Source organism: Chiloscyllium plagiosum, chromosome 23 (assembly GCF_004010195.1).
Source record: "Chiloscyllium plagiosum isolate BGI_BamShark_2017 chromosome 23, ASM401019v2, whole genome shotgun sequence".
In the NCBI taxonomy this organism is placed as follows: domain Eukaryota; kingdom Metazoa; phylum Chordata; class Chondrichthyes; order Orectolobiformes; family Hemiscylliidae; genus Chiloscyllium; species Chiloscyllium plagiosum.
In genome coordinates this window covers 38,821,073-38,848,939 of record NC_057732.1, presented here as the reverse complement: position 1 = coordinate 38,848,939, position 27,867 = coordinate 38,821,073, and the positions used below count along the sequence as shown (strand labels likewise).

At 41.6% G+C, this 27,867-nt stretch overlaps 1 protein-coding gene across 1 annotated transcript; it reads left to right on the top strand.

Annotated features, from left to right (window-relative positions):
* The first annotated feature begins 544 nt into the window (after positions 1-544).
* si:dkey-5i3.5 (uncharacterized protein LOC565091 homolog) lies at positions 545-22,920 on the top strand. Its single transcript, XM_043713963.1, has 3 exons — positions 545-1,123; positions 17,017-17,497; positions 21,574-22,920. Exons 2-3 carry the CDS (start codon positions 17,071-17,073, stop codon positions 21,936-21,938), a joined length of 792 nt encoding a protein of 263 aa, XP_043569898.1. The 5' UTR covers positions 545-1,123; positions 17,017-17,070; the 3' UTR covers positions 21,939-22,920.
* Positions 22,921-27,867: the final 4,947 nt, after the last annotated feature.

The following is a 27,867-nucleotide window of genomic DNA, read 5'->3' as shown; positions in this document are numbered from 1 at the left end:
AAAACTGGAGAGCACTTCACGTCTCAGAGTTACTTTGACTGGAAAAAGGCTGTCACTGAGTCAACAGGTTCATGTCCCACTCCAACAAAGTTAGGACAATGTCCACACTCCAGAGACTCAAACTTTCCTCTCAGTCAGAGCCCCTAACTACCCACTTACCTTCCTTAATTATTTTTGGTTCCAATGGAAGATCCTGCAGAATTCAGAAAGCACAGTGGAGAAAGTCTCTTCAGAAGCTAAGCCTATAATTTAAGGCAGTGGATTTTCTATTCTGGCAAGCATTCATGAACACACAAAAGATTTGGGAATATTGAAACAGTGTCTGAATGATTGAGTGAATGCATAGGTGTCTAAGGGGGGGGGGGGGGGGGGAAGTATGGATAGAGAGATAGTTTGGTTGAGGGGCTGGAGGGAAGTCTGGTGCATGGTAGGAGGGTTGGCTTTTGTAAATTACTTTCAAATGATCATGAAGATTTCCGAAATTTGCACCATGTTAAATGATGGCAACGCCCAAACTGACATAACAAAATAAACTTGCCTTCACAAAGACGGTTCCAGTTATTCTGTCACAGGGCAGTAACTCGAACCTAAAAGCTTTATTGGAATTCTTGGTCTGACGTTTTCTTTGGGAAGTAATCCAGGCGGTAAAATGGAATGGTGGAGTATAGGAGAACAGCGCATCGGAAATTTAAACTTCCCGCAGGCATTTCCCAGAGAGTCAGTGGGTCGGGACTTCCGCAGGATACACATTGAGAATGGTTAAACCTGGCGGTTCTAGTTGGCAGCGCCGCTTTCTGCTGACAATTGAAAACGACTGCACTGCAAACGGTTTTGCGGCGCTATATAAATGCAGTTTGTCTTTACCGAGTTCAAGCTGTAACCAATTAATCAGCGCCTCCAGTAATCAGGGCATAGTTTGTTGCTTGCATGTCTCAACAGTTGATTTCCTAAAATTCCGGGCTCATTCTTTGACATTCGCTGTCGACACTGAACCATCCCCCAAGCGCAGGGTATAACTAACCCACCCTTGCCTTATGGCTTCAGTCTCCACCTTTCCTGACGTTTGAAACGCATCCAGCCAATCATGCTCTTCTCCCCAGATCTGTTTCCCGACAAGCTGGGGGTAAGATAGTTCCTTTTCAATTTACTAGTTGAATTTTTCTGTTCATTTTTCGTTCCAGCATCACGTATCACCTTCTCAATCGACTGACACGCGATGCTATGTTTCTCTGTCCCAAAACCTGTGCACTTTTCTTCTCTGTGTCTCTTTCTTCATGATTTGGAGATGCCGGTTTGGACTGGGGTGTACAAAGTTAAAAATCACAGAACGCCAGGTTATAGTCCAACAGGTTTATTTGGAAGCACTAGCTTTCGGAGCGCTGCTCCTTCATCAGGTGGTTGTGGAGTATCATAAAGCACAGAATTTATAACAAAAGTTTGCAGTGTGATGTAACTGAAATATATATTGAAAAAGACCTGGATTGTTTGTTAAATCTCTCATCTTTTAGAATAACCATGTCAGTTTCAGTTCTTTCATATGTAAACTGCAAAATTGTTAAAAAAAGTTACATTCTCAATGAACTTTAACAATTAGAACATAGAACAGTACAGCACAGAACAGGCCCTTCAGCCCACGATGTTGTGCCGACCACTGATCCTCATGTATGCACCCTCAAATCTCTGTGACCATATGCATGTCCAGGAGTCTCTTAAATGTCCACAACTGCTGCTGGCAACGCATTTCATGCTCTCGCAACTCTGTGTAAAGAACCCGCCTCTGACATCCCCTCTATACTTTCCTCCAACCAGCTTAAAACTATGATCCCTCATGTTAGTAATTTCTGCCCTGGGAAATAGTCTCTGGCTATCAACTCTATCTATGCCTCTCATTATCTTGTATACCTCAAATAGGTCCCCTCTTCTCCTTTTCTCCAATGAAAAACGTCCGAGCTCAGTCAACCTCTCCTCATAAGATAAGCCCTCCAGTCCAGGCAGCATCCTGGTAAACCTCCTCTGAACCCTCTCCAAAGCATCCACATCTTTCTTATAATAGGGTGACCAGAACTGGACACAGTATTCCAAGTGCGGTGTAACCAAAATTTTATAGAGCTGCAACAAGATCTCACGACTCTTACACTCAATACCCCTGTTAATGAAAGCTAAAACACCATATGCTTTCTTAACAACCCTGTGGCACAGGCACGAACAAGACTTATACTCTATGCAAGACCTCCAACCAACACCATATACCAGGTACATTGACGACATTTTCTTCCTCTGGACCCACGGTGAGGAGTCACATAATGATATCAAGGAGTTTCATCCCACCATCAAACTCACCCATGGAGTACTCTCTACTATCTGTTTCATTCTTGGACACTTGCATCTCCATCAAGGATGGGCACCTGAGCACCTCATTCTACCGCAAATCCACAGATGACCTCACGATGCTACACCTCTCCAGCTTCCACCAGAAACATATTACAACAGCCTTCCCCTATGGACAAGCCCCACGCATACATAGGATCTGTTCAGATGAGGAGGAATGTGACAGGCACCTGGAAATACTCAAGGATGCCCTCATAAGAACAATGCTCAACTCATCAACCGCCAATTCCTTTATTCCACAGCAAGAAACCATAATGACCTCCTCAGGAGACAGACACAAGCTGCAACCGACAGGGTACCCTTCATTGTCGAGTACTTCCCAGGAGTTGAAAAACTACGCCAAGTTCTCTTCAGCCTGCAACACATTATCAATGAGGATGAGCACCTCGCCAAAACCTTCCCCATGCCTCCACTTCTCGCCTTTAAACAACCACTAAACCTCAAACAGAACATTGTTCGTAGCAAGCTGTCCGGCTTTCAGGACAACACCATACAACCTTGTCAGTGGAAGCTGCAAGATATGTTAGATACTGATACCGCCATTACACATGGGGACACCTCCCACTATGTACTGTACGTGGCAGGTACTCATGCGACTCAGCCAACATTGTCTAGTTCAGACGCTGAAGGCAAGGATCCCTTGAGGCATTGGCGAGACCAAGCAGAGGCTACAGCAACGGATGAATGAACACTGCACAACAATCAACAGAGTAGGGTGTTCCCTCCCAATCGGACAGCACTTCAGCGGTCCAGGACATTCGACCTCAAATCTTCGGGTGACCGTCCTCCAAGGTGGACTTCAGGACAGACAACAACGAAAAGCGGCTGAGCAGAGGCTGATAGCCAAGTTCAGTACCCATGGGGATAGCCTCAACTGGGACTCTGGGGTCATGTTTGTCTCACTACAGGTGACCCCATTGCACTATATGCGCACATAGGCATTTGTAGACACTCCTACACACACACTTACAGACTCATGCAGACCCTCATACGCTCACACGTACACTTCCACATGCACCCTCTCACAGACTTATACTCCTTTACATTCACAGCACACACATACACACTCTCTCACAGACTTCATAACCTACCTCCCAACACACAAACCCACATGCACACATACACATATATGTTTGTGGGGTGAATTTGTACTTGCAGAATTACATTTTACTTTGCTCAATAACTGCATGAATCCATGTAAGATTATGTAAATCACTTTTTTAGATGAGAATCAGTCTGACCATTGTGGCACAGTCGCACACAGGGCACCTCACACCTTAAATGCATTATCTGGGCCGACATGACACTGGTGCCATGCGATAGCGAGGCGAGGAACAGGGAGCGGGCGCAGCTGGTGTAGGAGGGAGGGCTTCAGATATGTAGATAATTGGGATGCCTTCTGGGGAAGGTGGGACCTGTACAAGAAAGACGGGTTGCATCTGAACTGGAAGGGGACCAATGTCCTGGGTGGAAGGTTTGCTCGAGTAGTTCGAGAGGGTTTAAACTAGTATGGCGGGGGGGTGGGAACCTGAGCTGTATACCGGAGGTGAGAGTTGATGCATATGAGGCAGTAGCAAGAGGTAGACCAGCTAGTGGGAAGAATTTTCCTGGCAAGGAGCCAAGGTATCGGTTAAAGTGTGTTTGCTTTAACACAAAGAGTATCAGGAATAAAAGTGACGAACTTAGAGCATGGATCAGTACCTGGTGCTATGATGTTGTGGCCATAACAGAGACATGGGTTTCTCAGGGGCAGGAATGGTTGCTGGATGTTCCAGGGTTTAGAGCATTTAAAAAGAATAGGGAGGGGGAAAAAGAGGAAGGGGTGTAGCACTACTAATCAGAGAGGATATCACAGCTACAGAAGCTTCCATTGTCGAAGAAGATCTGCCTACCGAGTCAGATTAGGAAATTAGGAACAGCAAGGGAGCAGTTACCTCTTTAGGGGTTTACTACAGGCCCCCCAATAGCAGCAGGGAGATGGAAGAAAGCATAGGTCGGCAGATTTTGGAAAAGTATGGACGTTGTAGGGTTGTTTTAATGGGTGACTTTAACTTTCCCAATATTGATTGGAACCTCCTTCGAGCAGAAAATTTGAATGGATCTGTTTTTGTAAGGTGTGTTCAGGAGGATTTCCTAACTCAGTACGTTGACAGGCCGACGAGGGGAGAGGCCATTCTATACTTAATGCTTGGAAACGAGCCGGGGTAGGTATCAGATCTTGTGGTGGGAGAGCATTTTGGTGATAGTGACCACAACTGCCTCACATTCTACATAGCTATGGAGAAGGAGAGGATTAGGCAAAATGGGAGGATATTTAATTGGGGAAGAGGAAACTATGATGCGATTAGACATGAGTTAGGAAGCATGGATTGGGAGCAATTGTTCCATGGTAAAGGCACTATAGACATGTGGAGACTGTTTAAGGAACAGTTGTTGCAAGTGATGAATAAATATGTCCCTCTGAGACAGGCAAGAAGTGGTAAGATAAAGGAACCTTGGATGACGAGAGCGGTGGAGCTTCTCGTCAAAAGGAAAGGGTAGCTTACATAAGGTGGAGGTAGCTAGGGTCAAGCTCAGCTTTACAGGATTACAGGCAGACGAGGAAGGAGCTTAAAAATGGTCTGAGGAGAGCCAGGAGGGGGCACGAGAAATGCTTGGCAGAACGGATTGGGGAGAACACAAAGGCATTTTACACTTATGTGAGAAATAAGAGGATGGTCACCTGAAAGTCCGAGGTTGAATGTCCCAGACTGCTGAAGTGTTCTCAGAATGGGAGAGAACACTCCTGTCTGTTGATTGTTGTGCACTGTCCATTCATTTATTGCTGTAGCTTCTACATAAAGTGTTCAGAGAACACTTCAGCGGTCCAGGACGTTCGACCTCTGACTTTTGGGTGACCATCCTCCAAGGTGGATTTCGGGACAGGCAACAATGAAAAGTGGCCGAACAGAGGCTGATAGCCATGTTCGGTACCCTTAGGGAAGGCCTCAACCGGGACCATGGGTTCATGTCACACTACAGCTGACCCCATTGCACTACACACACAGACACTCTCCAACAGACCCATACGCGCGCTCATTCTGTGGGAGGGTACGTCTGGGAGTGTATGGGTCTGTAGGAGAGTGTGTGAGAGTAGGAGTGTCTGTGAGTGTGTGTCTGTCTGTGTGTGTGTAGTGCAGTGGGGTCACCTGTAGTGTGACATGAACCCAAGGTCCCGGTTGAGGCCACCCTCATGGGTACTGAACTTGGCTATCAGCCACTACTCGGCCACTTTTTGTTGTTGCCTGTCCCGAAGTCCTCCTTGGAGGATGGTCACTCAAAGGTCCGCGGTCAAACGTCCTGGACTGCTGAAGTGTTCTCCAACCACTCTATGTAGAGGCTACAGCAATGAATGAATGGACACCGCACAATAATCAACAGATAGGAGTGTTACCTCCCAGTCGGAGAACACTTCAGCAGTCCGGGAATTCAACCTCGAACCTTCGGGTGACTATCCTCCAAGGCAAACTTCTGGATAGGCAACAGCGAAAAGTGGCCGAGCAGAGGCTGATAGCCAAGTTCAGTACCCATGAGGGTGGCCTCAATCGGGACCTTGGGTTCATATCACACTACAGGTGACCCCACTGCACTAACACACAGACACACGCTCACACACACTCTCCTACACACCCATACACTCTAACAGACCTCTCTCATAACACTCACACATACACTCACACATGCACCCTTTCACAGACTTATACCCTTTACACTCACATGCATGTACACATACTGTCTCACAGACACTCATAACTCCCCCCCCCACCCCCCCACCCACATGCACACATATAAGTTTGTAGGGTGAATTTGCACTTGCAGAATTACATTTTACTTTGCTCAAAAACCACATGAATCCATGTAAGATTCTGTAAATCTGTTTTTTAGATGAGAATTAGTCTGACCATTGTGCCACAGACAGTCTCACACAGGACAGCTCACACCTTCAATGCATTACCTGGGCCGACATGACACCAATTGTTAAAGTTCACTTGATAATGTGAAAAATTTGCAATTTCCATATGAAAGATCTGAAACCCACATGGTCATTCGAAAAGATGAGAGATTTAACAAACAATCCAGGTCTTTTTCAATATATAATTTCAGTTACATCACACTGTGTAAACTTTTGTTATAAATTCTGTGCCTTATGCTACTCCACAACCACCGGATGAAGGAGCAGCACTCTGAAAGCTCGTGCTTCCAAATAAACTTGTTGGACTATAACCTGTGTTGTGTGATTTTTAACCTTATACTCTTATTTGTGTGTATGAAAATGTCTGTGTCTGCCTCTGAGTCACAAGGCTTCAGGTTTGAGCCCTGGACCAGATTCAAGCTCCCTCAAGGGTTCAGACACACAAATCTACACTAATAATCAAATGTTGAATTTACCATTGGTACTAGTTTTTGGATGAAATGTTAACTGAGGCCTCATCTCTATGTAATAGATTTTGCCGCAATGTTTTGTTTTGTAAAAGAGCAGGGAAATAATTGACGGGTGGCCAACCCTCAATCAGTATCACAAAACACAGGGTTATCTGGTCACGATCACTTTGCTGTTTGTGGGAGTTTACTTTCTGCAAATTGGCTGCTACAATTTCTATATTGCAACAAGTGCTGGGCTAGCTGGAAATAGCAGGGAGCTAGATTGAGACTGTTCCCCAACCTATTCCTGCTGCTAGGGATGTTTCTCAGAGATGGGCAAGGATGCAGGAGGGAAACAAACTTAAATAAATAAGTGCTCAAGGGGTTGTGATTTGGAGGGCAATTGGTATTTTGATAAGAAGTGAGCAGCCTCACCCCAGCACTGTAGACACAAACTGAGGAACTTTCATCGCAAGAAACTCCATTCTACAAAGAGGGGTCTGCCACCATACCCTTGGCCCAGACACTGCTGCCAGAAGCATTTGCTCTCTGGTGTGAGGGCCTACTTGCTTGCCTCTCAGACTTTATTTATGTGTTTCTGAAGCTGCCTCTGTTCTGTGATGTTTGTATTGCTTGCCTCAGTAGAACCCACTTCTTGCTGTGGGGCTATTAAGGCTTCAGAGCTAGTGGCCTTCTGATTGGGCCTACAGCATTAAGGACCTCCCTTCCAAAATTTATCGGACTGTGAATAAGGAAACAAAACTGGGAGACCACCTTCTGGAAAACAGCCCCTTCCTTATTCTGCTTCCATGTTCTCGTTTGGAAACCTCCATTGATTTTGATTTATTGCTGTCACGTGTAACAAGAAATAGTGAAAAGTATTGTTTAGTGCATTATCCAAACAAATCATGCCTTACTTATCTACATCAAGGTAAAGAACAGAGTGCAGAATATTGTGTAACAGCTGCAGAGAAAGATCAACTCTAATACACGAGAGGTTCTCAATGGTCCCAGTATTGGCGTTGTAAAGCCCAAGGAATGTGCTGTTCCCTCTATGTGTATGCATGTGCTCATGGAAGTGTATGTCTTTGGTTGAATGTCACATATTCAGAATATCACATGACATCTACAAATGCTTGTACATTTATCTTCTGTAGGTTGGATGTACTGTTTTCAAGTCTGCAAATATTATGAATAAAGTAAATAGAATCAAGTCCTTAGCAGTCCTTATTTTCAGATCCCTCTTATGGCCTTACTCCTCCAGTCTCTGTACCCTCTTGGCGTTCTACACCCTCTGTGATTTCAGCACCCCTCTAATTCTGGTCTCCAGTGCTTCTGCAATTGAAATCACTCTATCATTACTGGTCATGTCTTCAGCTGCTTAAACCCTAAGTTCTGCAGTTTTTCCAAAACCTCTGTGCTTCTCTCAGCCTTCCTTTTAAGGTGTACCTTCAACTAACCTATCTAACGGCATTATTAACTTCACCTTAATATCTCCTTATGTAGCTCAGTGTCAATTGATGGCATTTTGGAGTGAAACACTTTTGGACACCTTACTATGTTAACAGGTGTTATATAAATGCAAGTTATGTAATAGTCTTAGACTTTTGCCAGGAAAAGGGATGGAGTCATAGCTAGGGAAATGAGTTTGTGTTTCCAGTTTTTAATTGGAGGAAAGTTTTGCTTATCCAGCATTGACAATTTAGCAACAGTGGAGGAATTGAAAGAAGTGGTGGTATCATAGGTTTGAGTGTCAGCATTTACATGAGTGCTCATGTCATGTCGTTGAGAGGTTGCGTATATATGAGAAACAGTGAAAGCAAAGGATTGATCCTTGTGAGCTTCAGGAGTAATACTGCAGGAGTGGGAAAAGAAACCAGTGCAATTGATATTCTGATTGGATATTTAAGAATGAAATCAGAGATGTGCAGCTCCATCCAGCTGGAGGACAGAAGGGGTAATTTGGGAGGAGCATGGTGGAGTCAGCCTTGTCAAAGTATGTAGACAGTTTGAGAAGGACGGGGAGAGAGAATTTACCTTTGTCACAGCCTCATAGGTCATTTGTGAGTTTGGTAACAGGTGTGTATAGAACCTGGTTGGAGAGATTCAAGTGAAGAATCCTGGGAAAGATTTTCTTTCAAGAATATTAGAGAAAGGGTGAGTGTTTGCAATTAAGATGGGATCAAGATTTGAAAATTTTTGAAGGGGGATGACAGCTGATTCAAGACAGAGGGAGGACAGTACTTGAAGGTAGAGAACTGGTTAACAATATTGGTGAACATGAGCACTGGACAGAAGCAGTTTAGTGGGAAAAGGATGAAGGGAGATATTGTACTGTTGGTTGTGAGGATAAGCTGAATACTCCAGCCTCCACTATGTTTTTGATCTGCTGCTGTTTTTCAATTCTTAACACAACTGAGCCCTTCCTCCATCACTGCTGTGACTGAGACACTTCAGACTGCTCTGCCTGTTGTTGACACCTGGTTATGTTGGATTTTCAACTTCAGCTTCGGTCAGCTTCTGAGCAGACAATGTTAACAGGATTGAAGGGTTTGAGTTTTGAGATGAGTTGGATTTTTCACGGGAGTGTCAAAGGTTAAAGGGTGACCTTATAGATGTTTATAAAATCATGAGGGCTATAGATAAGGTAAATAGCAAAGGTCTTTTCCTCCATGTAGGGGAGTTCAAAACTAGAGGACCTAATTTTAAGGTGAGCAAGGAAAGATTCAAAAGGACCTGAAGGGCAAGCTTTTCACACAGAGGGTGGTTCGTATGTAAAATGAACTGCCAGAGGAAGTGGTAGAAGCAGATACAGTTAGAACATTTAAAAGACATTTGGATAGGTACATGAATAGGAAAGGTTTGAATGGATATAGGCCAAACACAGGCAAATGGGACTAGTTTAGTTTGGAAACCTGGTCAACATAGATGAGTTGGATTGAAGGAGGCTGGTGAGTGAGGGGGATGTGGAGGGGAAGGCTGAAGTGAGAGAGAAAAGTAGGAGTTGAGGGGGAGGCTTGGAGGATGAGGGATGTGTTGGAGGCAAGGGAGAGGTGAGGTCTGGGGATTTAGAAATGGAGTTGCCCACCCCCCATAGTAATTCTCCTCTCCTTGCTGCTGCCTCACTGCCCAGTTTCCTCCACACACCATGCTTCCCAGAGAGGTATTCTTCCCAGAACCAGAGGCCATCTCAGGGCACCATCCATTTCTGTGGAGTAAGGAGAAATCTAACTCTGTGGCTGGCCATTGTATAGGACTTACTGTTGCAGCCACTCTCACAGGCCTCTCAGACAGCGCTTTGGTCACTTGTACTAAATATGGGATATGATCCAGGTTACTGACATCCCCTTCCTTTAATTAGACATACTTCCAAACTTTCTGAATGATGTAAAATTCCTTTTTGTGCATCTGCATTCTTTGCAACATTCGCAGCCTTTCTGGTGCAATGCTTGTTCATTTAACAAGTATATTTAAAAGAATAACAACTATAAATGATTCTATCAGAAACGTAGTCTAAGTCCTAGTAGCCTCACTCCCCTCCTGCCTTACCCAGTCTCCGTAGCCTGACTCCCCCCCACCTTATCCAGCCTTAGTAGCCTCACTCCCCCCTGCCTTACCCAGCCCAAGTAGCCTCACTACCCTCTGCCTTACCCAGCCCAAGTAGCCTCACTCCCCTCTGCCTTACCCAGCCCAAGTAGCCTCACGACCCCCTGCCTTACCCAGCCCAAATAGCCTCACTACCCTCTGCCTTACCCAACCCAAGTAGCCTCACTCCCCCCTGCCTTACCCCAACCCAAGTAGCCTCACTTCACCCTGTGCCTTCCCCAGTCCCAGTAACCTCACTCCCCACCTTATCCAGTCCCAGTAGCCTTGCTCCCCAACATTTAAACAAAGAGCAAAGCTATGTGTTGCTACACCTGCTTAGCATCCAGTGTTCCCTTGCTGAGTGTCCTGCAATGTTGTACCCTCAAAGCAAGGTGTACCATCCTTCTCACTGATGGATGTAAAGGGTACTTTTGTACTATTTGGAAGAGTAGGAGAGTTCCTTGTGTCTGCCCCAGTATTTATCTCAACCAACAAGAACTTGCAACATTATAGTGCCTTTATCCTAGTAAAGAGACCCAAGGAGCTTCACACAAATTAGACAAATGTGGCTTCAAGCAAAAGTGGAAGCAGTATGATGTGCCAAAATGTTTGATCAAAAAGAATAGGGAAGAAAAAAAGTGGAAAGTTCAGAGAAAATGTCAGGTCTCAGTTAGCACCATTAAAGCAGCTTATTGGTGATTTGTGTTACCAATGTTTGTGCACAAATTGGCTGGCCGGTTTTCCTACATTTCAACAGAGAACATGTTGAATATGCAAAGTACTTCAAGCATTCTGGGATTTTCTGAGGTCATAACTGCCATATATTTCCAAGTTCTTTCTTAAATCATACCCAATGAGACACAATGCCTACAAGAAAGGAGGGCCGTAAACTTGGCAGTAAGGGAACAGAGTATCCAGAAATATTTTTAAATCCAAAACAAAAGCACAGACTGTGCAGAGTTTCAAACTCCGAGCAGGATGAAACATTTTGTTTCTATGGTCAAAATGACAACAATACAAACCAGTTTACTGCTAAACAATAACAGCAGAACAAACTGGTTGAAAAACCATGAGCAGGATCATGCAGGCATTCATGTTAAAACTACTGTGTAAAGTCCACTGCCAGTCAGTGGGATTTACCCATGAGGGTGATCTGCTGTCATGTCATTATGTGATGCTGCAGCTTTATGGATTAAAGTTGATGGGCATTCTGTCACAATGCTTCCTCCAATCTGTTGTCAGGACTCAGAATTCTGGTAATCCCATGATTTAGACTCTTCATAATCAGCTAAATATTCATCCAAAATTAAAAACCCTTAGCAGGTCAGGCAGCATCTGTGGAGAGGGAAATGAATGACTCAGATCTGTTATCTTTCACTGAAGCTGGTAGAAGTTGGCACGAACAGGTTGTAAGCAAGTACAAAGACCAGAAAAGGGAAGAACAGGCAAAGAGGATTGGGATAATGTCTGGAGTGATTTTGGGATGATGATGTGAGGAAAAAGGAGGTGGATATTGGACAGATGAGGAAACAAAAGAAGGATTCAAAAGAGGTGTGAATAATAACCGAATCAATACCAGATGCTGTCCAAAAGTAGGGGACAAAGGTTGTAATGTGACATTGTTGAACCCAATGTCGAGCATGGAAGGAGGTAAAATACTTAACCAAAAGAAAGGATGTTGCCACAGCTCCTTCCTATTGTAAAGATGTGAAACTGAAAGGCTTCTGAAAAGATTTACAAGCATGTTGCCAGACTTGGAGGATTTGATCTATAGGGAGAGGTTGAATAGGCTGGGGCTATTTTCCCAGGAGTGTCAGAGTCTGAGGGGTGACCTTATTGGGGTTTATAAAATCATGAGGGGCATGGATAGGGTAAAAAGGCAAGATCTTTTCCCCAGGGTAGGGAAGTTCAAAACTAAAAGGGCATATTTAAAATAAGAGGGGAAAAATTTAAAAGTGATCTAAGAAGAAACTTTTTCATGAAGAGGGTGGTGCGTATATGGAATGAACTGCCAGAGGAAGTGGTGGAGGCTGGTACAATTACAACATTTAAAAGGCATATATGAATAGAAAGCGTTTAGAAGGATATGGGCCAAATACTGGCAAATGGGACTAGATTAATTTAGAATATCTGGTTGGCATGGACGAGTTGGTCCAAAGGGTTTGTGTCTGTGCTGTTCATCTCTATGACTCTGAGGTGCTGTTCTTCAAGCTCTCTTGGAACTTTTTTTAGAATATTGTAGGAGACTGAGGATGGAGAAATGAGAATGGTAGTGGAGCTGAAGATGGCAGGCAGCTGTGGGCTGAACAGAGGTGTTTGAACAAAGCAATCACCCAGTCTGCATTTTGTCACCCTAGTGTAATGGAGACTTTGTCTTGAGCAGCAAGACTGAACTGTCATGAAGACAATGTAGAACTTTGAAAGGAAATAGACAAATTGATGGAATCAGCAGACAGGCTGCAGGTGTATAGAAATATGTTATGATGCATTTTAGTAGTAGTAACATGGAGTAATAATAAAAAGTAAACTGCATGATTCTAAAGGGTTCTGCAAGAGCAGAGGGTGTTTATGTGGATAAGTCTTTGAAGGTGGTAGGATAAGTTGAGAGTGTGACTAATAACACCTACAGTATCGAGACTTTATTAATAGGGCATTAGGTACAAGAGCAGTGAGGTGATGTCGAACCTATTGTGTCCAGTTCTGTGTGACATATTTTCAGAATGTTGTGAACTTATTTGAGAAAGTACAGAAGACGATTTATGAGAGTGGTTTCAGTGGGGGGATTTCAGTTATGAAGATAAATTGGAAAAATTAGGACTGTTTTATTTGGAGAAGAGAAGACTAACGGGTGTTTTGATGAAGTACTCAAAATTATGAGGGTAGGTAACAAGAAGCTGGTCCCACTTGTGAAAGGGTCAGGAACAAAAGGACACAGGCACAATTTAAAGCGATTGGCAAAAGAAGCAAAATTGGTATGAGAAATAACTTTTCCACGCAGTGACTGGTTAAAGTTTGGAATTCATTGGCTGATAGTGTGTTGGAGGCTGATTCAGTTGAGGCATTCACAAGGGAGTGTCGTTTAAGAGGGCCACTGGAGCCTCCAATTAGCATCTAATCTGAAAGGTGACACTTCTCAGCACTGCAGACCCTCAGTCGTGCAGCGAGTATGATTCAGGATTTTGTGCCCAGGTCTTTACAATGGGATTTGAACACATGAATTACTGACTCAGAGGCAGGGGTGCTACACATTGTCAAAAATGAGGTAATTGGCTGAAATCAAATGTATGAAACTATTTGGGAGCCCTGAACTTGCCTCTTCCTCTGGCAGTTCATTCCCTATACATAGAATTTCATGTGTATTTGTAGAAGTCTCAAGAAAAAAGACATTCAACACCTAATGTGAATTAATTTAGTTAATTCCTAATCTTAGTTTAATATCCTGGGAGTCTCCCTCTTCATTATCTCAGAAAAATATTAAGCAAGGTGCACAATAGGGAGAGGGATCCAATCCTGGTCTAGCTATGTATGTTATTGTTGTACAAGTGAGTATCAGCAACAACAACAACTCATATTTAGATTGTTATGAAGATGTGGATGTACTGTACCTTTTAAGAAAATTATTAGCTAATACAACTACCTGATAGCACCAAGTGTTCTGAAACAAAAACAGTTGGGTGAACAACTTGATTTGCTTGTTGCCTAGAGACAAAAACAAATTTGAATTTGACCAATCAGTTTAAATTATACCCCAAAATACCAACCTCCAATCAAGTTTGAATTGAGTATATTGACAATCTTAAAATCCAATGTTACAATCCAATGCTTTTGGGGGGGGAGGGGGAATAAAACCAGGGAAAATTGAACAGTTGGGAGGAGAACTGAGAATCCACCAGCATGTAAAGACTGCCCAAAAAATAGCTCTCTTAAAGGTACCTTTATCGATCAGTAATGTGTGAAGCAGAATGTCCAAGAAGAAGAAAAGAAACCAGAAATATGGAGAAGAACCAAAAACTGCCTGGTTTTAGATAAGAAATTTTGTTTTGCAAATCTTAAATGGGGTTCTTATTGGACTAATATTAGAGAAGGGAAGATAAAAGATGGGTTAGAGGAAGGAGTTATAAATAGTTGTTAATTAATTATTCTCTGTTATACTTTAAGAAATAAAGTTGTTAATTTTTACTCTAAATAGTTCTTGGCCCCTCAGGTCTTTACAGATTACTGCACAGGATAAATCTTTTCTGTGTTGCTGGTTTAAATTAAACAGGAGAGTTTACCCCGTATCGTAACAAGACAGAACCTTATAAAATAAATAGCCACTTCATAGAAGAATTATCAGACAAAATTTGGTACTGTAATATTACCAAAAGCTTGGTCAAACAGATAAGTTTTAAGAAGCATCTAAAAGGGTGGGGGGAGACAGATGGGGATGTATATGGGGAGGGCATTTCAAAATTAGAGTCAAGGCAGATGGATGATGGGATAATGAAAATTAGATACACAATAGGCTTGAATTGGAGGAGTACAGTGATATTAGAGAATTGTGGGACTTGAGGAAGTAACAGATAATGGGGAAAGGCCAAATATGGATTTACAAACAAGGGTGAGCATTTTAAAATCAAGGTTTAGCAAACCAGGAGCCAGTGTAGATCAGTGAACTAAGTGCAACTGTATTCAGTTGGTTAGATGATCTACTATCTGGTTCTTGGTGGTTAGGGAAATATTCATCAGTGGAAGTAGCTCATTTGAGCTCCTGTCTTTTTCCCCTATGAATCTTGCTAAGGTTGAGTTTGACTCTTACTCCAGTCTAACTCCCAGATCCACGTCCTCTGATACCAACACAGATGGGTTGTGCTAACTCACCAGAGATTAAATATGGAACTTCCAAGTAATGACAAGTTGCCCTTTAAGTTAGCTGATAGAAACCACTATGGCAAAGTCTGGCAACATTGTCTTTACTTCCTATCAGGAAGTGTGCCGACTTTCCAGGAAAAAGAAATGAGTGCTTGAGATAGCTACATACTAAACTCATGGAACTAATCTGTGCAACAGAAGCTCAAAACTGATACTGGGAATCAGGTAAACCTATTGTAGAGGGGGAAGGGATGATATGGTGCATATGAGCCAAGGAAGGGAACACTGAGAGCGTTCCTGGTAAAGAGTTTTGAAGTGGAAAAGTTTATGGGATGGATGATATAGAGATGTTTCTTCTTGTAGGTGAGCCATAAATATAAAACCGTCACTGATGAAATAAACAGGGAATTCAGAAGAAATCTCTTTAGCGGGAGAATGTTTAGAATGTGGAATTTGTACCTAAGTGAGTGGTTGAGGCAAGTAGCATTTAAAGTTAAGCCAGATAAACAAATAGAATGATAGAATGCAGAAGATCCACGAAGAGGTAACTACATGTCGTGCTGTTGTGCCAATAACTGAAAAGTCTCATCTAAGTGAGGCAGCTTAATCCTACTGCAAATACCTCGTGTGGAGTGTTATCAATTGCCATGGGTTATTGCTTTCAGTTTTGGGCTCTGTTCTCAAGCCAGTGGTTGTTATAGTAACGCACAATAAAGCAAAGGTAGCATTACCATTTTCCTTCTCATCCCCATAGGTGCAGTGGGACAAAGAGGAGGAGAGCTGTCCTCTGTTCTGAGGAATATTTATTCTGCAACTAAAATCTGAAACAGGGAATGTGGCCATTTGTCACGCTGCACTTTCTAGGAACTTCTTTTCCTCACATTAGCTGCCTCATGCATTACGACAGTGACTCCACTTCAAAAGTACTTTATTGGCTCTAACGTTTGGGACACACTGAAGACATGAAAGATGCTATACAAATGCAAAATATTCCCAGAATCCAAATAACCTAGAGTAGGAACAGGACTATCAGACTGACCTGGGTTACAGAATCAGGGAAAATAATTGTAACTGAGAATCTGATAGCTTGTGAATGCAATGTGGGATTTTAGGAGTTGTTAGAATTAGTGAGATTGCAGGAGATACAAAGGCAAAAAGTACTTTGCACTTTGTCCCCCAGTGTTTCTGGTTTAGAAGGTTTATAAAGGTTTCTAAGTTTAGAAGTAAAAATTTGGCCGTGGGTAATAGAGCAGAGGAATAGATGGCTAGCTTTGGAATCACGGCGTGTGCGTGTCTATCTTTAAAATTATCATGTTGCGAATGTAAAGAACAATTATTTAATTATTTCTTAAAATTTATGATAGATATAACTTGTAATGGCATTACAGCAATATTCTGTTTGTGTTGGTTCAGCTACACTCAAACATTCATCCAAGATGTATCAGTATGTCATATTTAAAGATGAATTTCAATGCATGGTGATTCATTAGAAGGCAGCTGAAACAAACAATCTGATAGGAGAAGATGATATTTTTCTGTCCCCAAAAGTTTAATATTTCTTTGCAACTTCTGAAGCTAGTTGAAGAGAATTTGTTTTTAATGGAAAATTCAGCACTGCTTTCTCTCCGTCTCTCCCTACCTCGCACTATAATTATAAGATTGTTGAAACATTAAGGCTCATCTTTGTTTCAACTAAGTTGAATTTTGACATGCTACATTGTATACTAGTATTGTGAAAGTAATTATATTAACGTTGCTTTATTCTACTTTTTTCCCCCACCCTACCCCAAGTCCTTTCACATATCCAACCCCCTCACCCAGTTGTGATCTGCTCCCAAGAACACAATGATTAAAAGATTCTCCAGCACCATAACACTCTATGGAAACAGCACTAAAACCCTGAATGGTGCATCCAGGCCACTCCTTCTATTCCTCCCCTGGTATGGAGCTAAGTGCCATGCCATGGATCACTACCGGCAGATTTATTACCCATATGGCTTCGACATCCTGAGCGTGGAAAGCAGCATCTTGCACTTTCTGTGGCCACAGTATGGCTTGTCCTATGCATCTGAGGTATTGGACCTGCTCCAGAGCGAGCCTTTCTCCTCACGCCCCCTTCTCATTCACGCATTCTCCATCGGAGGATTCCTCTTTGCCGAAATGCTGATAATCACACAGAGAGATGTGCCACGTTACTCAGGCTTTGGGTCGAGGATTATGGGCCAGATTTTTGACAGTTTGGTTGCGGGAGATGTGGAACTCCTTGCGAATGGTGAGACACTCCTATGAATGTTTTAAAAACAATATCAAGGGTCAAATTTCCTTTCATTTCTGCTACAAATATTAGCATAAACTGGCAAATAAATGCAGAAAAGGCTGGTAAGTTTTAAACATAAGGGAGTTACGCCAAATGTCATTTTATTTTCTAAATGGGGGAAAAAATTCAGAAATCTGACGAGCAAAGAAATATGGGAGGTCTGGTCCAGGATTTTCTCAAGGTAAACTGGCAGGTTGAGTCAATACTTAGGAAGGCAAATGCAATTATGGTCTTTATTTTGAGAGTACTTGAATATAAAAGCAGGGATGTACTTCGGAGGTTCTAAGGCTCTGGTCTGAACATATTTAAAGAATTGTGCACTGTTTTGGGCCCCATATCTCAGGAAGGATGTACTGTCCCTGGAGCATGTTCAGAGGACGTTCATGAGAACAGTCCCAGGAATGAAAAGCTTAACATAGGAGGAACATTTGAGGTCTCTGGACCTACACTCGATGGAGTTTAGAAGGATGAGGGGGGATCTAATTGAAACCTACGGAATACTGAATGGCATGGGGAGAGTGAATGTTGGGAAGATGTTTCCATTGGTAGGAGAGACTAGGACCTGAGGGCACAGCGTTAAAGTAAAGGGAAGACCTTTTAAATAGAGATAAGGAGAAACTCCTTCAGCCAGAGAGTGGTGAAGCAATGGAATTCATTGCCACAGAAGGCTGTGGAGACTAGGTCATTGAATATATTTAAGACTGAGATAGATAGGTTCTTGATTGTTAAGGGGATCACAGGTTATGGGGAGAAAGCAGGAAAATGGGGTTGAGAAACGTAACAGCCATGACTGAATGGCGGAGCAGACATGATGTGCTGAAAGGAGCAGAAATTAGGCCAATGTCTTATGGTCTTATGTATAAATTCCACAATCTTTTGCATGTTTCAAGATTGAACTCAATTGGGGTGAAGCCCCATCCACAGTCAGCTAACAGCCTTCATCAATAGTGTGAGATTCCACCAACTGCAGTTGTTCAAGAAGGTTGTTCCAATGAGCTACTCTCAGAGGTACAGGGTCTAGTCCCCACACTTTCTCATAACAAAAAAAAATTAACAAGAAGTTGTCTATCACAAAATGCAGTTATTAGAGGCTTTAGTAGAGTTTCGTTGAGGAACTCATTTTAAATAAGGTTATCACAGGTGGAGGACTGGACAGCCTAAATAAAAATACTCATTTTTGTTTATAATCAGTTTCAGCTGCATGAATAAGACAAAACTAACCTTAAGGAATACTTAAATAGAAAGAGAAAGAAATGATAATGATGCTTGATTTGTGCTTTTTAATGAACGTTTTACATTGTTTAAATTCTAACTTCACCAGTGTTGTTTCAAGCACATTTTGGCTTCAATGTCCAAGTTCTGACCAAAGTGGCGACTCACCGTATTCTTCTTCTGCAGACAAAGAATTTGATGGCTGTGAAGTTCCGCAAGCATTTACACCCTCAACTACTTGATATTTGTGTGTGAGGCCAGGCAACAATTTTGTCCTTAGAGGAATTTGACATCTTAGCTATGTACAAACCTCTCCTCTTTCCCCGACACACGCACAATCCCACTGTCTAAAACCAATAATTAATAATGGGGAATGAATGAAAGGGTTCCTTAATATAATGCATTTCATGACTTTGGGATGTCACAAAGTTTTTTGCTATGAGGTTCTGTCACTATTGCAATGGAGGAAGTGCATAGCTAATTTATACACATTAAGCTCTCTCAAACATAAGTGTGAAATTGACCAAATATTGTATTTTTATTGATGTCAAGGTATAGATATTGACCAGGGATACCAGGAGAAAATGCCTATTTGCTGTTAACAGACAGTGCCATGGGATCTGTTATATTTACATAACAAATTAGAATCCATGACCTTGTGACTCAGAGGAATGATAGAGAAAGGGATACAGTTAAGGAGTGAATAATACTGGAGTTATAACTCCTTTGCATTTATCCCTTCAAAACATTAATTGACTTAACATGATAAATTGACCGTGAACCCTTGTAATATGTTGAACAATGTAGTAGCCACTTCCTCCTCATCTTGGACTATGAGCTCAGGTTTCTGGAGTAATACAGAATCTCAGAATTGTTATAATTCAGAGGGAAGACATTCAAGACATTGCATCTGCACCAGATCTCCAAGTGAGCATCTCACTTTAGTGCCATTCTCCTGCCTTCTCCGTGCCATAGTTGAAACTTTATTGCTGGAACAGCACAGCAGGTCAGGCAGCATCCAGGGAACAGGAAGGGCCTGTGCCCGAAACGTCGAATCTCCTGTTCCCTGGATGCTGCCTGACCTGCTGTGCTGTTCCAGCAATAAAGTTTCAACTTTGATCTCCAGCATCTGCAGACCTCACTTTCTCCTTCTCCGTGCCATAACCCTGTCCATTGATTATTTTCAAATAACTATCCAATTCCCTGTTGAATGCCTTGATTAAGTCTGCCACCACCACACCCTGGGTCATACATTCCACACCCAGACATGTGTAAAACAAGTATTTCTTCATTTATTTTTGCAACTTTTACTAATTTTGAAGAGGTTCTACATCATCCCCTACTAACAAAACTACCCCATTACCCTCCCCTTCCTGTTTGAAAAGTCACATACCCCAGAATATTTAGTTGCCAATTTTGAACTCCTTGTAATTGTTTCTCTATGATGGCTATAAGGTCACACTCATTAGCAATATTTGAGCCATTAATTGATTTTTGTTTTGAACACTAATGTACATTTAAGTAAAGAACCATTTAACTTTGCATTTTTACCGTTTTCCCCCCATTTAATCCTATTTGTTACTCTTTTTGTGCATGAACACTTTGTCCCTTCCGAGAAATCATAGAATCCCTACAGTGCGGAAACATGCCATTCATCCCCTCAAGTCCACAGTGACTCTCTGAAGAGGATTCCACCCAGAGACCGCCCCCCCCCCCCCCCCCACCAAAACCATATCCCTGTAATCCTGCATTTCCCATGGCAAATCCACTTAATCCGCACATCCCCATCCCACTCCCTTCCTGGGTATCATGATCAAAATAGTTGGCCTGAAATGGTACCGTATCATAGAGCATGGAAACAGGCCCTTCGGTCTGTGCCAAAGCCTTTGAAACTTTTCCTATTCATATACTTATCCAAACGTCTTTTAGTCATATTCACCACTTTCTCTGGCAGTTCATTCCACACGCGAACCACTCTATGTACAAAAAAAAAGTTGCTCTTCATGTCCTTTTTAAAACTTTCCTCTCTAGTTTTAAAATTATGCCTCCCTAGTTTTGAACTCCCTCACTCGAGGGGAAACAAAACTTTGCTATTTTCCTTGTTTATTCCCCTAATGATTTTATAAACTCTAAGGTCACCACCCATCAATAAAAACCGAAAGAACTGTGGATGCTGTAAATCAGAAACAAAAACAGAAATTTCTGGAAAAGCTCAGTAAGATGGCAGCATCTGTAGAGAGAAATCAGAGTTAACGTTTCAGGTCTGGTAACTCTTCCTCAGAGCTGGTCACAGCACCCTGAGGGTCACCACTCAAATTCCGACACTCCATGAACTGAAGTCCATTCCTCCTACACCAATTTTTAAACTACACATTTAATTCCTTGACTTTATTTACCCAGTATCAGTTTGTCTGTGGCTCAGGTATTTAACCTGAGATTACCTTGGCCCTTTTTTTAAATTACTAATTGTTCAAATTCTTTTCAATCCAATTTAATTTTGTTGGTACCAACAGGGACAGTGATAACTGGATCCACCCCTCCCACTCCAAACTTCTGTCCTTGATTTTGCTTTGATATAAATATTGAAACGCCAAAAAGGGATTTACTGATCCTTCTGTCCAGGCCTTAAATGTATCAATGCCTTTCACCCTAACCATTCTATCTGGCAATCTGTTCCACATTTTCACAGCTCTCTGGATAACCAAGTTTCTCCCAAATTCCCTGATGGATTTATAGGTGAGTAGCTTTTATTTATGTTCCATTCTCACCAAGCTCACACCAAATGTAATGCTAATCTATATGTTTTCAATATATTCCAGATATCCCACAGGTGCTGGCTCCTCCCATCCTCCAGCCATTCTTCAAAAAGATCACACTTTTCTATTTCTGGCTTTTGAGTGGTTACACAGTCAAGCATTACCAAGCTGGCATCAGAGCCTTCTGGGAAATACAGTACCATACCCCCATTCTGTTATTCTACAGTGAGAACGATCCATTGAGCAACTACAAGAAATTAGAGGCCATGCTGTTTCACTGGCAGAAGAAAGGCATTCCTGCAATTGGGAAAAGCTGGAAGATGTCCTGCCATGCTGGGCATCTGCGGCAGCATCCTCAGGAATACCGAAGCACTTTGCAGAATTTCCTGCAGTCCATTGGCATAATCCATTTGCCATCCAAATTATGAACGACAGTAAAAAGGACCAGGGAACTGAGGAGCTGCATGTCTGAACAGCATTAATGCATTCTGATTTGATTCCTTTCACATCCTCTTGGACTCCTAATAGAAAGTTTCTATAAACTTGTTGGATAAAATTAATAAAAAATTCTAATATTTACATGTGGGTGGGTGTTTAGTTGGAAGAAGGGGAAATTTTAAAACTTGCTATCAGGCCCAGTGCAAAACGTGAATTGCTAATTCATTTACATACATTGTCAAACGTGTCCTCATTATTGAATTAATAGAAGTGGTTCCTTGATGGAAAAAGAATTGGTTTAATTTCACTGAATAGGTTCTTGTGTGATTGGGATGGTGCTATCACCAGGATATACTTGTTAACTTTTCTTTCTTTTGTGGGATTGTCATTTTTGAAGATACCTCCACATCTCTACCTCAAAGTTTTAAGTGATACGTCCAACACAGAAAAAGTGTAAAAAGACAAAGTTGAATTTTACTTAAGATTTTTCAGAAATGATTATTTGAATACTATGATATCAAATAAAAGGTCACTTGAATATAAACCAAAAAATTGAGCACAAGATGAAGATAACATTGAAGATTTTTGTGAAAAGTTAGACTTGGAACTTATTCTGAAATTGTCTGGATGTGTTTCTTACTGTGTTTGGTGTATGTTTATATATTTGTGAATCTCGATGGCTTTGATCAGATTCAGAGAAATTATATGTCTTTTTAATGTTAGCTCTGGCTCAGTTAGCAGCATGCTCATCTCTGAGTTACAAGTTTGTGGATTATAATCCTGCTTGAGTCTTGAGCACAAAAATTAAGCACAACACTCTAGTGGAGTACTGAAGGAGTATTTACAAACTGAGACCTTGTCTATTTTCTAAGGTGAAAGTAAGATATCCCAAGATCCTATTTTGAAGAACAGCAGGGAAGGTAGCACGGTGATGGAAATGTGTTGCTGGAAAAGCGCAGCAGGTCAGGCAGCATCTAGGGAACAGGAGAATCGACGTTTCGGGCATTAGCCCTTCTTCAGGAAGGTAGCACGGTCAATATTTATCCTCATTCAATATAACTGAAACAGGCTATCTGGTCATTAGCACATTGTGGGAGCTGTGTACAAACTGGTTGCTGCATCTCCTACATTGAGCTGTAGTCACTGTTGCAAGAAGAACTTCGCTAGCTGAAATTCACTTTGAGACTTTGAGGTCATGAAAGTTGCTATACAAATGCAAGTTTTTAAAAATTATGTTTGCTTAAACAGGCTTTGAGAGATTACCGCTCGAGAAAATAAGAATAAAGGCATTCTTGTAATTTATCTCAAAGAGATCACAACATCATTTGTAAAGAGAAGTATACTAGCATCTACCATTGTTACCATTAGAGCAACTTGTTAATTTCAGTGTATCAAGTATCACAGAGAAGTTACATTTATGTAGCATCTTTCACAATATCAAGCAGCAATTAGATAAATGATTTTTTTTTAAACTGACGTTGATTGAAGAACAAATATTGGGCACAATACTAGTGTGAACTCTTGGTGCTCTTTATCAAATAGTGCAATGGGATTTTTTATGTCCAATGAGACGAAGACAGAGCCTGGTCTGACCATCTTGCAGAGATAGCACATCAAGATTGATAAATTCTTGATCTTGCCAGGAATTAAGGGCTACGGGGAGAGTGTGGAGTTGAAATGCCCGTCAGCCAAGATTAAATGGCGGAGTGGACTCGATGGGCCAAATGGACTTACTTCCACTCCTATGTCTTCTGGTCTTATCAACAATTTATTGCTCCTCGATATTACTCTAAAACATTAGCTTGGATTATGTGCTTCGATCCTGGAACCCCAAGACTGATTCAGTGACAAATGTTTTCCTGCTGAACCAAGTCAGGAACACCAAAGGATATTTAGATATTATATTTCTATTTTGTAATTATGATCAATTATAGCACTTCATATTGTCACTGTGAATAAATATACAAGTTGCTCTCTGGCCTTTATGTTTATTTATGCCACATGGATGAATGTTTGAGCACATAAGACTGTGTACCAGTCACGTGGTCCAAGTATGGTGACTGAGTTTAGTGACATCTAGTCCATTTTGTTTTATTCTTTCAATGGTATGTGATGGTCACTAGCAAGGCCAGCATTTGTTGCACATCCCTAATTGCCCTTCAGAAATTGATTGTGAACATCCTTCCTGAAGCATTACAGCCCATTTGGTATCAACTTTCCTGTAGCTTGTCAAACAACGGAGTGGCTTGCTATGTATGCCATTTCAGAGGGTGGTTAAGAGTCAACCACATATTGCTGTGGATCTGGAGTCACGTGAATACTAGACCAGTTAAGATTTCCTTCCTTACGACTATCCTACAGTGAACCAAAAAGGTTTATTTCAATGACAATTATAGTTTCATGGCCTCATTATTGAGATTAGCATTCAATTCCAGGTGTTTTATTAATTAGTTGAATTTAGTGTCCCCAACAGGTCAATGCATTCCTTAAATGATTGAAGGTTATAAAGTGTAGTTTAAAAAGGAAAAAGGTGTCCTTGTCAATAAGTATGGTAGAGAAACAATTGGAGAAAAATCTGAGGTAGTGAATTTAATCTCCACTTGCAAAGTGATCAATCAAGAATAGTCAGCAGGGCTTTGAAAGGGGGAAATCATGTCTAACAATTTGATTTAATTTTCAAGGAGGTGGCTATGTGAGGGTGGAGCAGTTGATGTAGTCTACACTGACTTCAGTAAGGTTTCTGACAAGATCTTGCATGGCATACTCAAGAAAAGTCAAAAAGCTAAAGGCCAAGGAATCCAAGGCAATTTGTCAAACTGGATCCTGAAATTGGCTTAGTGGCAGGAAGCAGAGGGTGATGGTCAAACTTTTGTGACTGGAAGCCAGTGTCCAATGGCATACCACAGGATTTGGTGTTGGGTCCTTTGCTGTTTTCATATATGCATTAATGATCCAGACATGAATGTGGGTGGTATGATCAGTGAGTTTGCAGAAGACCTGGAAATTGATGATGTGGTAAGAATGCTAGATCCCTGGGAAGTACAGAAGATTAAAGGGACCTTCGTGAACATGTCTATAGCTCCTTGAAGGCAATTGGACAAGTTGATAAGGAAGGCATAAGGGATATTTGTCTTTATTAGTCAGAGCGTTGAATCAAAAGCAGGGAGATTATGATAGAGTATGTGTAACATAAGTTAGGCCACAGCTGGAATATTATGTGCAGTTCAGATTGTCGCATTATAGGATGGATGTGACTGTACTTGAGAGGGTGCAGAATAGATTGTTGATGTTGACTGAGCTGGAGAAATTCAGCTTTGATAAGAAATTAGATAGACAGGGGTTATTTTCCAAAGAGCAGAGAAAGCTGAGTGGGGTCTGCTTGAAATTACAGAATTCTGAGTGGCATTAACAGGGTAGATACGTAGAAATATTTCCCTTTATTAGAGAGGTCATTAACAAGGGAGCAGAGTTTTAATGTAATGAGCAGGAAGTTTAAAGGAGATTTGAAATTTTTTTCATCTAGAGGGTTGTGGATATCTGAAACTCATTGCCTGGAAGGGTGGTAGAGATAGGAACCCTCAAGATATTTAACGACAATTTAGGTAACACTTGAAATGCTGTTGCATACAAATTTATGGGCCAAGTGCAAGAAAATTGTACTAGAATAGATGGGTGTTTGATGACTGACATGGTCATGATGATGGACCAGAGGGCCTCTTCCCATACTCTAAAAACTCAGATTATTCATCCAATCCTCTCGTAAAAACCACTGAAGATACTTCCACTGCCCTTTCAGACATTAACAACTCTTATCTATGAATCTAAGTAGACTATCCTTGAAGAAACCATGCACTGCCAGGTTCATCACTGCTTAGGCCCTGCTTACCAAGTGAGTTATCCTAGATCAGGCCTGTCTTGTGATGTTTTGTACTGTCACCCACAATGTTAACCAAAACCTCTCCTCCAGCAGACTCCCATGATTCAACAACAATGATATCATCTCCCATACCCTGCTGCCATTTGTGACATCATGAAGGCAGCTTCAATCAAACTCATATCACAGGATTCAAATCAGACAGGGCTGGAGTTTCTGAATGAACAGTTTCTCACCGTAAGGAGAATTTGCAGGCAATTATTTAATGTTTGGCATTGTTGTCAAAACCACCACTTCACAAAGGAGTGCAATTAGTCATTGCCATGTCAGACACTGAAGCAGTCAAAACTGGACTGGTAACCAGTTGTGATAAATACTTAACAGCAGAGCAGTTTGGAAATGTTGTATCACTGGTAACAACTACTCTTGGTCCAAAACAGGTAGCTATTCCAACACAAGTCAGAGAAACATGACTCAATGCTTAAATGTTAGCTTTCTTTACAATGGTTGTCAAAAGTTCCACCACCTTGTTAATTTTGGTAATTGGAGTCTCTGGGATGGCACTAAACTGAACAGGGCTGACTTGTGTTGAGTTAGTTAATCTTAATCTTAAAATCACAATAGTTAGCTCATCGCCAGTGTCCTGAAACTAGAGGCTGGACTAGAGAAACAATTAGGTAAATTAGCTCTATTCCTGATGAAGGGCTTTTGCCCGAAACGTCGATTTTCCTGCTCCTCGGATGCTGCCTGACCTGCTGTGCTTTTCCAGCACCACTCTAATCTAGAGGAACAATTAGCCATACTTTCCTGATCATTATTCAATGATTTTCTTTTGGGTTTGAGTATGATAAAAGTTATGAATAACAACTGCTGTGAAGTCTTACACTGTTCATTTTTACTCCTTAGACTCAGATCTGAAGAGTGATGGTGGAATAGTGTTTCACTCAGTGCCTTCAGGAAGGGAAGGGAGGAGGATGAAAAGTCAGAAGTTATCACTGTTAATAAAAATATTCGGTACCCTTGAATTTATAAGCAAAAGTATTAGGGGAAAAAAATAGAGAAATTCTGCTTAACATTTATAAAACCCTGGTTAGACCTCAGCTGGAATATTGTGTTCAATTCCAAACACCACGCTGTAGGAAGAATAGCAAGGCTTTGAAGAGGGATTTACTAAAGTGTTATGAAAGATGTGGGACTTCAATATGGAGAGATTAAAGAAAAAAAAAAAATAATATCTTTGGAACAAGAATGAAGAAAAATAGATTCAAGTCATGATGAAAATCATAACAGGTTTTGATGGAGTAAGTAGGGAGATGTTGTTTCCAGTGCCAGAAGGATCAGTAATCTGAGGTCGTAGACTTCAGGTAATTAGCAAAAGAACCAGGATAGACGCAATAGAAACTGGGAAAGGTACAGGAGACGTACTTAAAGGTGAATGTTTTTCTTGTCTCTGGAGAAAGGGCTGGGATGAATTGGGTAGCTCTTTCAAACAGCTGACTCAGGCTCAGTGCGATAAATCACTTCTTACTTTACTGTATAATTCTGATACTATCCATCTCTGAAAATCCATAACGGAAGTTGGAAGAATAGGGTTAAATTATATAAACTGTAATTTCTTTTTATTCAGTAACAAGACTGAGAGGTGAGCTGATAGAATTCTTTAACATTATGAGGTGACTTGATTTTGTAGATGTAGAGAAATGTTACCACATTTGGAGGAACCCAAGAGTAAGGTCCATATAAATAAGATTGCCCTTAATAAACCCAACAGCTGATTGTTGTGCTTTTATTTGCAATGGTAACCTCCTGACATGAACTTTGTCTCTCATTGTTTTTCGAGAAATGGGCGGCACGGTGGTACAGTAGTTAGCACTGCTGCCTCACAGCGCCAGAGACCCGGGTTCATTTCCCGCCTCAGGCGACTGACTGTGTGGAGTTTGCACGTTCTCCCCGTGTCTGCGTGGGTTTCCTCTGGGTGCTCCGGTTTTCTCCCACAGTCCCAAGATGTGCAGGTCAGGTGAATTGGCCATGCTAAATTGCCCGTA